The sequence below is a fragment of the Myxocyprinus asiaticus genome, chromosome 31, assembly GCF_019703515.2.
Source record: "Myxocyprinus asiaticus isolate MX2 ecotype Aquarium Trade chromosome 31, UBuf_Myxa_2, whole genome shotgun sequence".
NCBI classification, from domain to species: domain Eukaryota; kingdom Metazoa; phylum Chordata; class Actinopteri; order Cypriniformes; family Catostomidae; genus Myxocyprinus; species Myxocyprinus asiaticus.
Genome location: NC_059374.1, coordinates 39,079,831 through 39,094,146, shown reverse-complemented (window position 1 = coordinate 39,094,146; position 14,316 = coordinate 39,079,831). Strand labels below are relative to the sequence as shown.

The 14,316-nt window shown below is 37.4% G+C and overlaps 1 protein-coding gene across 5 annotated transcripts in view; it reads right to left on the bottom strand.

The window, feature by feature from the left end:
* Positions 1-14,316, bottom strand: part of LOC127422217 (protocadherin Fat 3-like) — a 127,254-nt gene that overhangs the window by 47,346 nt on the left and 65,592 nt on the right. For all 5 annotated transcript variants that reach the window (XM_051665555.1, XM_051665558.1, XM_051665556.1 and 2 more), the window contains 9 exons: positions 9,447-9,643; positions 8,768-8,921; positions 7,206-7,439; positions 6,278-6,667; positions 5,861-6,075; positions 4,892-5,029; positions 1,536-1,679; positions 1,255-1,452; positions 285-509 (listed from right to left, as the gene is read on the bottom strand). In XM_051665555.1, coding sequence (XP_051521515.1) covers positions 285-509; positions 1,255-1,452; positions 1,536-1,679; positions 4,892-5,029; positions 5,861-6,075; positions 6,278-6,667; positions 7,206-7,439; positions 8,768-8,921; positions 9,447-9,643 — 1,895 coding nt within the window. The remainder of the gene's footprint in view (positions 1-284; positions 510-1,254; positions 1,453-1,535; positions 1,680-4,891; positions 5,030-5,860; positions 6,076-6,277; positions 6,668-7,205; positions 7,440-8,767; positions 8,922-9,446; positions 9,644-14,316) is intronic.

Here is a 14,316-nt window from a genome sequence, read left to right as displayed (position 1 = left end):
AAGTTGTGTAGATTCCTCAAACATTGCTCAGTTTGTGTTCCATAGATAGAAATAACAGCATACAGGTTTGAATTTATATGAGTGTGAGTAAATAATGACAGAATATTTATTTTTGGGGTGAAGTATTCATTTGATATACAGCAATGTGAAGCAGAACTTTAAACCAATGAGATTTAACAGTGGGCAGGGCCTACTATTTCATGGAGTTTTACCACCTGGTTTGCACACTACTATGTGTCAAGCTGTCAAAACACAAATCTAATGGGAAACACACACTCATATACCTTGAAAAGGCTGCTTTGCTGGTGTGAATGGCCGTAGGTGAGTATATCAAAAGCGTCCTGGTCTGTTGCGTGTATCTGACCAATCACACCTCCCGGAAACTCATCCTCCATGGTTACGATGTGAATGTGCAAAGGCAATGCCACTGGCTTATGCATGCTCTCCTCTATTACACGCACCAAAACAGTCGCCGTCGACGACAAGGGCGGTCTACCTGAGTCACTGGCCTTTGGTGCAAAATTAGAGGTGAGTGATTTGTTCAACCAAGCATCAATCAAGTAACTGAACAATCAGGATTTATAGTCAGAAAAAAGCTTCTGAATAGCACCATTTGTAACACTAAATTGTTTGTGTAATTTAATTAATTTAATTGGAATGATAATATAACCATTATATAACCATAATATAACCGTTATTTAGATTTATCATTTAAAATATAAACATACTGTATACGGTAGCCCTGAAGTGCAAGTTGAAAAAAAAAAATGTCTTCATTATTTCTATTTTCTATGGTTTTCCCCATTTTTCATACTCCAAAAATATGGGAACACAATGGGCAAAATTTTTTATTTATTTTTTTTACATTTAATTTGTTTCATATTTCGTTCTCAAAATATTTCAATTTTTGCATTTTTTGTTATATTTATAATTTTTTATAATAAATTAATGCATATTGATAAATAATACATTAATTTATAAAATATTAATTATTATTTTTTCATATATTTTTAAGGATTATTTTTTCCCACTTTGCAGTTCAGGGTTTCTGTTAAAATGACATAAAAATGATATTTTTATGTATGATATTAATGTAGTGTGATATTAATGTAGTTAATATGATATGATATAAATATGATATTAATGTAGTGTATACATAAAAATGATATTTTTATGTAGTGTGCATATAACATTTATTTTACATTTATATATTTATAAAAAAAGAAAATAAATATTTGTTCAGTATTTCCTCACCTGCACGTGAATAATGTATTCAGTGCCTTCTGACCTACGAAACATCCGATTGGCTGTCAGCAACCCCTCCCGATTCAGCTTAAACAATGCCCCTTCATTTCCTGAAAGAATGCTGAAATGGAAGGGAGGGCCATTATGGCTGGCGTCCTGATCGATGACAGACAGCTGCAGGACACTCGTTCCCAATGGCTTGTTCTCCTGTTGATGAGTAAAGCTCATGTTACATTGGTGAAATTTCTTGGATGTGATTGGCTGATTTAACCATGCACTCATTATTGTACCTGTATAACTGCAGTGTGATTAGCTGGAGTGAAAGTGGGCGGGTTATCGTTGACGTCAGATATGTCGATGTTGACCTGGACTGTGGAGGACATGGCAGGCGTGCCGCTGTCAAGAGCTCTCACTGACAATGTGTAACCAGCCATCTATCGAGAGAGAGAGAGAGAGAGAGAGAGAGAGAGAGATGTTCAAACATACAGAATAATACATGAAAAGATAGTACAAAGTAAAAGGAGGTGAACACATACCTATATATTCTCTTTCTCTGACATTGATTGGTCATAAATAGTTAATGATGGAATTCAGCGCAGGCTGACAGATTTTCAGAAGCTCCATACATACAGACTTGTCCATTTTTTAAACTCGCTCTCTGTTTCTCCCCTTCCTTCATCAACCTACATTACTCTTTTTGCTTTTTTTTTCACATACTGTACTTCCCCCCTCTGTTGATTAAAGTGGCAGTATTTAGCATTTTTAGTTGCTTGCTCAGACAGGCTTTACAAAGTATCCTAGTTCATCCTATAGGAAATATTTGAAGATCTCCTTTAAAGGATTAGTTCACTCAAAAATGAAAATTCAGTTACAGTTTACTCACCCGTGTTGTTACAACATTTTCTTTCTTTTTTTTAACAAAAGGGAGAAATTGTGAAGAAAAATGGTGAAAAACAAACCGAAATCTAATGTATTATTTAGTGAAAATGTTCACTGACCATTGATCTCCTGTCCGCATTCATGAAAGGGCACGAGAGCAAAAGTTCAGGCAGCCCCCTTGTGACATTGGGGCGTTCGAGCGAAAACTCATTTTGTTTATCTAAAAACAGGTCCTCCACAGCGATAGTGACAACAGAACACAACACAGTTGCACACAAATCAGAGAGTGAGTGAATTTGTAATTTAATGCCATGCCAGCTTCCATGGCTATTTTCACAGCAAAAAACAAGTTAAAATACATTTCTGGGTACAATATGAAAAAAACAACATAAGGTTTTTAAAATGTGTTTCCGATAAAAATTCTAAAAAAGATTCAGGGTTGAATTAGTTAAAAATCACTTCAAATGTGTTTCACAAACAGAGTACAGAACTTACTTAACATGTGTGAAGAGTTTGTAGTCGAAGAATTGATGCATTTCTATGCCCAGCCTTATTTAATTTTTTTTAGTGGACAGATACCCGTGCAATGCCGAAAATAGAAAACAAGTGAACGATAGAATGTTCTGTCGCTTGTCACAGCTGGTTAGGACAAATCTCTGATTACCATAGAAAATATACCTTTTATCACAAGTCGTTTGCCGTCAGGTTAGGACATGGTGTGACCGTGGCTGCCTGTTGCCTCCTCTATGTTTCTGTTTGATTTCCGAGTACTCCGTTCAAAAAAATAAGGCTTGGCATAGAAATGCATACATTCTTCGACTACAAACTCAGACTTCAGACATATTAAATATGTTCTGATCTCTGTTTTGTGTGCAGCTGTGTTGTGTTCTGTTGTCACTATAGCTGTGGAGAACCTGTTTTTATAGTTAACAAAACAAAATGAGTTTTCTCTTGAACGCCCCAGTGTCACGAGGGGGCTGTGTGAACTGTTGCTCTCGTGCTCTATCATGAACGCGCACAGAAGATCAACGGTCAGTGAAAATTTTCACTAAATAATTCATTAGATTTCAGTTTGTTTCTCACCAAACCTTACTGTATGTTTCATAACAATCACGAGTCTCATTGAATAATTTATTAGACTTCTGAAGTATAGTTTTGCATTCTTTTGAAGCTTGAAGTGTTGGTCACCATAAACTGCCATAGTATGGCATCCCTGAGCACAACATTTTTCATAATTTCTCCCTTTGAGTTAAGAAAAAAGAAAGAAAGTCATATAGGGTAATAACAACACAGGGGTGAGTAAACAATGACTGAATTTTCATTTTTGAAAAATGAAAAAGAAAGAAAGTCATATAGGGTAATAACAACACAGGGGTGAGTAAACAATGACTGAATTTTCATTTTTGGGTGAACTAATTTGTTCAGTAAAATTTGTTCATAAATTGCCACAAATTTAATGGATTTTTTTCATATATGGGCAGGAATAAAACATGACACTGCAAAACACTTCTATCTGCCACTTTTGCTTTAAATAAAAGCTAGGATTGGTCATTAAAGTATGTGATAATTACAACAGGACAGGCTACTTTACCTTTCAGACTTCTATTTGCAAAAGACTGCTGTTATGATTGGCTAACCTCTGCTTTCTGTTCATTATGAGGGCAAGTTGTTGAATACTGACAGGGGGTTCATGTAAATGTTGCCAGTTATACGTTACTGTACACATGGTTGTGATGTCAACACCATGATGATGTCTGCATTGTAAATTAAACTATTTTATTTATAAAGAGCAAGTAAAATCCTGTTTTCCATGATGCTTTTTGTGATGATTTTTCTGTTTCTTTCTCTTCACTTCCATCTACAATTAAACATAGCCGGGTGGGTTGAAAATTCAAGTAAATGACAATGACTTTATTAAGTTAAATGCCTTGAGGAAATAAGGGACAACTGTCATTGCTCTGGGAATTACAATGTGTTTGTCAGATAAAAATTCAGTTTTTTGTAAAGAAACTTCAGCTCCATCTAGTGGTGATGATTATATTATATCATGTACAACTGGCCACAACAGTGAAGCTGTTTCAGCCTTTTATCAATGACCAAAGCACTTGATCCTCCCTAAAACCACCTTTTCATGCTATTTTATTTATTTTAAGAGTATAGAGGTGTAATTAGTGGTGCTTGACTCTTCCTACTGTCATATTTAGGGTTAGAGATTTAAAAAACTTTCTAACCCCAAGTATTTAACTTCAACATTTTTTGTGGTACAGACAAGAATGATACCTCAAATCATGCGGCTTGTTGAGAAGAGTTGTGCTATTACTTTTCAAAGTGATTGGACGTACGATTTTCGCCATTGTGGACTATAAATTGAAAAAAATGCCACATACTTTGAAGGTGGTAGTCGAGCCATATCTAGGGACCAGAATATCATGGAGCCTCTTTTAATTTAGGCCAGTAAACAACCACCTAGCAACCACCCATAACACCCTAGCAACCACCTAGCAATGCCCTGGCAACCACCCACAAAATCCTACTATCGTCACTGTGACTCAACAGAAAAAAAAAGAAAAAAAAATCAAGTACTATTTTCATAATATAGTTCATTAAATTAATAGCTACAGCTATGTCTGCCATGGAGGATTTGATTCCTTCTTCTCCTTGCTGATCTGTGTCACTTAAAATAAATTCTTTGTCCTATTTAATGCCTTTTTTCCCCCTCAGTCATGTTGGTTGTCATGGTAACAGCCACCGTGGCAAAGTCTCTCACCGTTTCTCGATCCAGCAGCTTGTTGACTTTGATCTGGCCTGTGATTGGCTCGATAAAGAACTGATTCTCTCGGTCGCCGCTGACGATGGAATAGAGGATGTCGCTGTTCGCCTGGCTGTCGACATCCTCTGCTGTCACCTAGAAAACGGAAACAACAGACCACATTATTATATGAATCTAAAATATTCAAATACATCGAATAATTTTCTTATTCAGTATTTCTGCCTTTTTTCCAGTAAAAATATCTATACTAGAGGTAGACCGATAAATCGGTTTTACGGATTAATCGGTGCCAATAGTTGCTTTTTGGAACTATCGGTTTATCGGCAAAAATCTGTTGATAGTTGCGGATAGTTTTTTTATCATTTAGTCATTTCAAAATAAGAGTCCCCAGTGTGTTTCGGGCTTGTTCATACTTAAAAGTCCCACATTATGTACCAAATCTGAATTTTTTCTAGTTATTAATTAGGATTTTGGTTGAACAAAAATATTAATCTGGGATTTTATTCATTTTGGACTCTTTGTCTTTGCCCACCATAATAAAGAAAGAATATATCTATATATTTTTTTACATTCTATAAATCAATTTGAAAACTATCGGCCAATTAATGAGTTATTGGACTTTCCCACCACCTCAGTTATCGGTATCGGCAAAATCCACTATCGGTCGATCTCTAATCTAAACACCCTTAAAACAATATACATTTAATTGAGAGGCTAAATTCCATTTGATATTTAGACTTGATTTCAGAGAATATATCTTTACTTAAGTTTATTTTTCTTACTCTATTGACAAATTGTTTTCCTTTACGCATAAACCTAACAATACTTTTAATTTCTTTGTATAATCTTGTTTTAAGGATTTTTTGATATTTTTACTGGACAAACAAGACAAAAAGCATTTTTTTTTTTTTTTTTTTTGCAGTGTCTAAGACTGATGTGAATTTTATGAATGGTTTATTCTATTACCTTAACAACAGTGTCTCCTATGTTAGCGTCCTCGCTAATGGACACGCTGTAGGTGTCACAGCTGAACATCGGGGCATTGTCATTGACATCTGTCAGGTTGATGTTTACCATGGTAACAGCGCTGAGGGGTGGAGTCCCGCCATCCGTGGCTTCCACAGTAAGGAAGTAGCCCTTGCAGGATTCAAAGTCTAGTGGCCGAGACACGGAGATGGCACCTATACGTGGCATTTGAATAAACATGGTATATCTCTTATTTTAGAGTGATATATGTGTTATATAAAGAATACATAGAAAATAATTTTATGTAAACTGTCAAATGCAAGTTACTGTACAAAGAAATTCATTGTGCTCATGTTTCAAGAATGACACTTATTGTGTTTACGTAATAGTATGCACTGGATCATCTGTGCGTCTCACCTGTGTTGACGTTAATGGTGAAATGTCCTTGCTGGTTTCCGGATCGGATGCTGTAGTAAATATCAGCGTTGGTACCTATGTCTTTACTTGCAGCGTAAACTTGTACCACTTCCGTTCCTACGGCAACATCTTCAGGAAGTGTTGACAGATAGTCCCTCCTCTCAAACACGGGTGGGTTATCATTAATGTCCAGAACTGTAATCGTTATTTTTGCAAGAGAGGAGAGACGAACAGGAACACCCTGGTCTGACGCACGGACCATTAAATTGTAAGAGGATTTAACCTCACGATCCAACAGATGCTCCAGAACTAAGATGCCAGATGATTTATCAATTGAAAAGAAACCATCAGCCGAGTCAACCAGGGAATATACCACCTTACGATTAACACCTGCAAAACAAAATATATACACAATTTTCACTCCTAGAAAATCCAGCTAAAACCATTTCAACAAGGTGGTAGTTGGTTTTAGATAGTTTCTAGCTGATTGCTACACCACCTTGACTAAGCTTGTGGGAAACTAATTGAGCTAGGTTTTTCCACAACCCAGCTTGAACTGGTTGACCACCTATTTTTCCAGCAACTTGACAACGTTTGGACGTTTTTTCCTCACAAAATTCAAATCAAAAGGTCAAATTAGAAAATAAAGCAATAAAATGATTAAATACAATTTAATTCTCCATATATGGAAATTTTATTGTATTTAAGCATTTAATTGATAATTTGAGAAGCCGTTTTGAACATTTAATTTACTATTTGGTTTATCATCTGAATTTTGTTAGGAAAATACTTCCAAAGCACACACTCTTGCTCAGTTTCCAAGACAAATGAACTAATAATGTTTAAATGCTGACTAAAATTGTATTAACAAAAGAATGTTTGCGCTGTAAAAAAAATATGGATAAATGTGTCCACGTCATGGTCGTACCCAGGTCGGGGTCGATGGCCTGTATTCTGGTCAGCAGGGCTTTAGTGGCCGTGTTCTCGTAAACACTGGTGGTGTAATGAGGCATGCTGAACTGTGGTGGACTGTCATTCACATCCAGCAGGATCACCACCACATCAGCTTCACACCATAAACCACCGCCATCTGTCGCCCGGGCAACCAGAGAGTACCGTGCAACCTTTTCACGGTCCAATGCCACGGCTGTCTTCAGCTCGCCTATAGAGAGAGAAAGAGAGTGAGAAAGAAAGAAAGAGAGAAGGAAGAAAGTGAGAAAAGAAGGAAGGAAGGGAGGGAGGAAGGAAGGAAGGAAGCAAGGAAGGAAGTGAGAAAGGGAGGAAGGAGTGAAAGAAGTGAGGAAGGAGGGAAAAAAGTGAGGAAGGATGAAGGGAAGGAAGCGAAGAAATGAAGTGAAGAAGGAAGCGAGGAAGGAAGGGTGGGATAAAGGAAGGGAGAAAGAAAGGAAGGAAGCAAGGAAAGAAAGGAGGAAGAAAATGAGAAAAAAGGAAGGAAAGAAGGAAGAAAAGAAGGAAGCAAAGAAAAGAAGTGAAGGAAGGAAGCAATAAGGAAGGGAGGAAGGAAGGAAACAAGGAAGATAAGAAGCGAGAAAGGAAGGGTGGGATAAAGGAAGGAGAAAGAAGTGAAGGAAGCAAGGAATGAAGGAAGGGAAGAAGGAAGGGTGGGATAAAGGAAGGAAGAAAGGAAGAAAGCGAGGAAGGTAGGAAGGAAGTGAGAAAGGGAGGAAGGAAGAAAGAAAGAAAGCGAAGAAAAGAAGTGAGGAAGGAAGGAATCAAGGAAGGAAGGGAGGAATGAAGAAAAGAAGGAAGTGAGGAAGGAAGGAAGAAAGGGAGGAAGGAATGAAGCGAGGAAGTAAGGAAGGAAGTGATGAAGGGAGGAAGAAAGGAAGTGAGGAAGGACGGAAAGAAGTGAGAAAGGAAGAAAGAAAGAAAGAAAGAAAGGAAGTGGAGAAAAGAAGTGAGGAAGAAGCGAGGAAGCAAGGAAAAGGTAAAGGAGGAAGGAAGGATGTAAAGGAGGGGAGCAAGGAAGGAAGTGAGGAAATAAGGAAGAAAGAAAGGAAAGATGAAAGCGAGGAAGGAAGGAAGGAAGGAAGCGAGGAAGGATGTGAGAAAGGAAGTGAGGAAGGAAGGAAGTGAGCAAGGAAGGAAGTGAGGAAGGAAATAAGAAAAGGAAATGAGAAAGATACATAAAAATAAATAAATGAATAAATAAATCTATAATGCACAAAGAGCAAAAAAACAAATAGGAAGTCTCTTTAAACCAGACACATACTTGTTCTATCATGGACTTTACATTGTCTTCTATTGTTTTTATAATAAGCTAATAATATTTTCTTTCCCCTAAATGTAATCCCCACACCAACCATTTTTACATTTGATATTTTCACAGACATTAATTAGTATTTACAAATGTGAATTCATTATTCACTACAATGCAGGCAAAACCTGACCCCAACACACAAACACACACACACACACACACACACACACACACACACACACATGCACATACACGCAGAGTAGGAATACCTGTATAAGGATGAATGCTGAAGTCTTCTGCTCCAGAGCCGAATAGAGAGAACTGGATCTGTGCGTTTGAGCCCGTGTCTGCGTCTGTAGCTTTAACCTGAAGGATTTGCTCATTCAGGGGAACATCTTCAGAGATGGACACGGAGTACACAGCCTACACAAACACAAGTTAACAGATGGGTTCATATCAGCTTCAGTTTTTAGATTCAGCATCTTCAAGTGTTCGATTCAAATGTTTCTGGCCATCATAGGGGTGTTTAAATGTTCTATTCAAATGCTTTTTGATTTCAGAGGTGCGTTTAAACTTTAGATTTGATTGCTTTTTTGAATGTGCCTATGGTACAGATAAATGCAGTCTAGGCAGACAACATTAATGTCCCCTGCTAAACAGATTTACCCAATTTTGTGACCTTATTTTACCAAGGTCATGCTTTATACTTATAGATAATTCTGGCTGAAGCTATTGGCTTAATTCATTGGTTCCAATGATATTTTAGGCTTTGGCACGTTATCATCCATGTTTTGCATGTATATTTGCAAGATATTTGTGTTGAGCAACCATCCTTGAAGCAGAAAACTGCACAAATGCGATTAAAAAACAGGAAGAAAAACAACTTGGAGCATTTCTACTTCCATGGCTACAATAATTTCATGAAGTCATTTAAAGGGTTTTACTGACCAGGTCACAGACAGGACTGTTGTCATTTGTATCTGTAACCAGGACCTCCACGGTTGCCGTGGAGACGTGGAGTCCGTCCGTTGCAGTGATGTTGATCAGGTACAATTCTTGTTCTTCTCGGTCTAACGGTCGCTTAACATATAGCTTCCATTCTCCCTGTACCAGTCCCAGCGCAAACACACCACCGCGGTTACCACCTACACACACACATACAAAAGATTACTATGGATAGTTAATCTCCCAATAGTCTGTGACAATTTAAGTAGCAATAAAATCCACTACTGATTGTAACACGCCACATCAGTGGCCAACACACACACACACATGATTATCTCCACGTCTTAATAACCTCTATAAGTCCTTTCAGTGAAGGCAAAGTCATTAGTATGAATTATAATAATCAGTTCTTTATATTCACATTTAGATGATCAGCACTCCCATCAGTTAGGTCAAAATACACAACGACCTTCCTAAGTTATCACGCCGCACCACGGAGCACAATTCTACCCAGCTCATTAGGACAGGTCAGTGTTCAAAACAACCAGAAAGTGGAAAGATAGAGAGCAAATATAAGAAAGTAAGAAAGAGTGAGTTTGAGTGAGTGAGAGTTAAATGGAAACTACTCTATAATCAAAGCAGTCCGCTTTGACAAGCATCCAATTACTGCACACTCATAGTACAAACACACACAGGCTTATTCATCTAATAAAGAGTGTCATTTAACACAGCTGGAGGCTGATAACACAGAACAGCTTCCATCAAAGAAGCGTCAACAAAGTCCTGGATGCCTTCCAACTCCATTTCTCTCCTCCCATTCTCTCTATCTCTTACACGCTCTCTTTTTTGGGTCGACACACATTATGTGTGACTTTGTCATGTTTTAATGGCAGTTACTGCATGCTGCTCCAAGAGCAACGATTCAAACCTTCCGGATTTTCTTTTTCGTTTTCTTCCTTAAATTTTCTTTTATTAATTTACATTGACCCCCAAAAAGAATTTTCCAAATGTCATTGAAATAGTAGACAAAACATCAACCCAAAGGGCAGCTGCAAACAAATGATGCTAAAACTTTTCTCAGAACTAACTTTACTTTTCTGAGCCATTTTTGCAATGATTTTAAACAAATGGTCTAAAGGTGATTTTTTTTGTGGATGTATAAAGTCACTTCCCCTCAAGTTACCCCAAACTTTATTTTCCTAAAACCTAACAAATTTTTGTGTGAAATGTTTTGCATGAAAAGTGTGCTTGTGCTATCTTTCTTATAATATCTTTCTTTTTTCATTTTTGTCACTTTTTCCCACCACAGTGTCATTTTCAACACATCTCAAATTCTGTTTTGTGTTTAATGGAATTCAGTGGTTGAAATGATGGTGATGGAAAGAAAAGAATACTTAAAGGGGCGGTCACACTAGGCTTTGAGAATTTTTTTAGCAATCGGACAATGCTACGAACAAGGATATGTTATGCAGGAGGGCTTCTGGTGTAAACATATACTGTCGGGGGGGGGGGCTGGGTAGCTCAGTGGTAAAAGACTCTGGCTTCCACCCCTGGAGTTCGCTAGTTCGAATCCCAGGGCGTGCTGAGTGACTCCAGCCAGGTCTCCTAAGCAACCAAATTGGCTCGGTTGCTAGGGAGGGTAGAGTCACATGGGGTAACCTCCTCATGGTCGCTATAATGTGGTTTGTTCTTGGTGGGGCACATGGTGAGCTGAGCACAAATGCCGCGGTGGATGGTGTGAAGCCTCCACACGCACTATGTCTCCGTGGCAACGCACTCAACAAGCCACCTGATAAGATGCGTGGGTTGACGGTCTCAGATGCGGAGGCAACTGGGATTCATCCTCCGCCACCCGGATTGAGGCAAATCACAACCACGACCACAAGAACTTAAAAAAAGCACACTGGGAATTGGGCATTCCAAACTGGGTGAATCCAAAAAAAAAAAAAAAAAAACATATACAGTCTACTCACATTCCTGCATCAATAAATCTTTTTTATCTTAAGCATTTTTTTAATTTGTATTCTTTAAATAAGACCAAGAGGTCAGTGTGTGACGTTTCGATCTCCTATTGGTGACGCGTCCTCATGGTTCAGAGTTCTCCAAGCTTGTACCCAGCGCAGTACGTAATTTCTTTGCATGAGCTTGCGTTTCCGGTCTGCTGCAATTGGATGTGTTTTGAATGGGAGTGAATGGAGCACAAAGTGTAGTGTGACCGCCTCTTAACACTGGCTAACATTTTAGGTATCCTAAATACACACACTTAAATACTATTTACACACATTTTGCATAATTTGGCAAAATTATAGCTTGATTGGGAATGACGCCCAACAAAAATATTCTGCTCACAAGTGATTTATCTAGATTCCTCTTAGTCTTCATCAAACATAACTTGTCTCATATTTCAGTGTTCTTCACTGATACTTTTGTTGACTTTTTTAACAAATACACTAACTATCGAAAAAACGTTTTTAGGGGCAAAATTGTTTGGTGTGGTGGACATGACACCACAAAAGTGTAATAATTTGCACACAATAAATATTGAAATGGTGTTTATTTTACTCTTAGTTTAAATTATCAATTTTAAACATGTAATAATGTGTATTTTTATAATATATTCTCATAGTTTAATCCTGAAAGCCTGATGGGTCTGGGAAAAGGCTATAACAATATATCAATACCATATATATAAATCCATATATAAAAGGCATTTGAAAAGTACCAAAAAGAAATGACGAAGGTCTGGTAAAAAGATTTTAATTCAGTTTTACTGTGCACCAGTGTGGCTGTCACGCACCAAACCAAACAATTCATCACATTGCCATTGAATGTCATCTACGATCCAATTGTGGTTATTGGGACGATTTCATGAAGGCAGTGCCATCTGCGTTTAAAGGATCAAGCAATTGTACATCGAAATAAGATCATTATAACTATTTTGCGTATTGTATTTTCTAACTTGTGTCTTGTTATATACTGCTACATGCCATATTTTGGATTTTATGAGTTTATACAATGTATTATACAATTTTCATATACTACATGTATATGCAGAAAAAGTTAAAATCTGTTTTAAAATCATCCCATGGGACATGAAATTAAGTAAAAAGGAAGGAAAGAAGGAAGGAAGAGAAATGCTCATATTTAAAATACATGCTATTAAATTGACATTTTTTTCCTTGTTTAATTTGTAATTTCTCATAAATGTACAATTTTACTATAGCTTTGTGCAACTAGTAATAAGACTGTGTGTGTAAGGTGTAGCCCACATTCTTACATCGGCACTGCAGTGCATGAATAAGCTTTTCGTGTGCCATGTAGTAACTGAATGGTCTAATTTGAACAGATATGGTACTTGGCCTGAAAAGTTTAAAAACCCCTGATGTGCACACCCACATAAAAACTGAAACTGTATCAATACCACTTTAACAGTATCATTATAACATTTCATTAACCAGTTATAATCACCTGATGTGTTTCCAACCAATTAACATCAGTTCTGGTCGATTAGTGTTTCTACAATTACCTTTGACCTTTTAGATGAGGCAACATTTAACATTTAACGGCTGTTAAATCTTAGTTGTTATTTCTGTGACATTCAGCTCGTGGGCAATGTTCTGCTGTTTGGCCGAGAGCGCTGGTCAAACACAGTTTAAAATTACTTTTATCAACCTCTTGAAGCAAAGAACCTCTAAATAAATGTTTCAATTAACTAATAAATGAACAAAGAGCAGCTATTTACTGTTAAACTTATCTGCCCTCTGTTAAATAGTGTACAAATACCCAAAGAGGAAAATAAAGACATTAGATTCGCACAAATCTGTTTGTATATTCGTGTCTCTCTTTCTTTCTCTTTCCCTGTCTTGTTTTCTCTCCCTCTAGTGTGTGTTGTAGTGTACTGTGTACAGTTCTTTGAGCCTCTTTGTGCCGCTGGGCGGCTAGAAGTTTATTAGAGTCTGTTTGACCTTTGTGTTTGTCTGGAGGATTTAAACATTATGAAAGTGAGGAGTGAGAAGGGAGAAAGTAACCTATTCTCAGTAGAACAAATGCCAGAACTAAACAGCCAAACAAGTGTTGTGTGTGTCAACGCTTACTTTAGTTTCCATGCTGAGGGCTACAATTTAGTTAGTGTGTTTGTGTGCATGTATATGTGTTATGTGTACTAAATCTTATTTCTAAAAATAAGGCTCCTGTTGGTGGCAGCACAGTCTAAATCATGATGACAGCCTAAAGGTTGAACTTAATCGAAATACTGTTCAGGCCAACGAGTGTGAGAGAAAAGCCATGAATTATAAAACAAGGCAGCTCCCTAATTCAATGTTATGAGTTTCTGAGCGGGTAATTTACAAGTGTGTGCTGCTTAGGAGCATGTGCGAGGCATGTAAGTGTGTGTTAGTGTGAGCAGTATGTTCCTTGTCACCGAGCAAGATGTTCTACACTGCCTGAATATAAAGGCATATTCAAATGCTGATAAGCAGCTGGTTTAAATTCGCCCTTTTGAAAGACGCTATCAAGCTAAACTACTACTTTCTGAAATGTCACTGTGTTATTTCTCTTTCGTGCAGTTATGCGTTTTCACATCACAAATCCCCACTCGTATAATTTGCATTCAGTTGCATCACAGCTTTATTCAAATCATAATAAGATGAGTGTGGTTTTGCTCTCTGGCAAAAGAAAACTCCTGACTAAAATCCAGCTGGTATCCTTAAAGCGAAGAATCCGTCATCAGGAATGGATGAATGAGGTGTAATTCCTTTGGACTTTTGACATCCCATAATAGCATTATTCTACATTATGCTTAATGGCCCAAAATGGCTTCATAAAATAAGCCTACCTTTAAATTTTGAGCACACACACAAAGAGTTACACTACA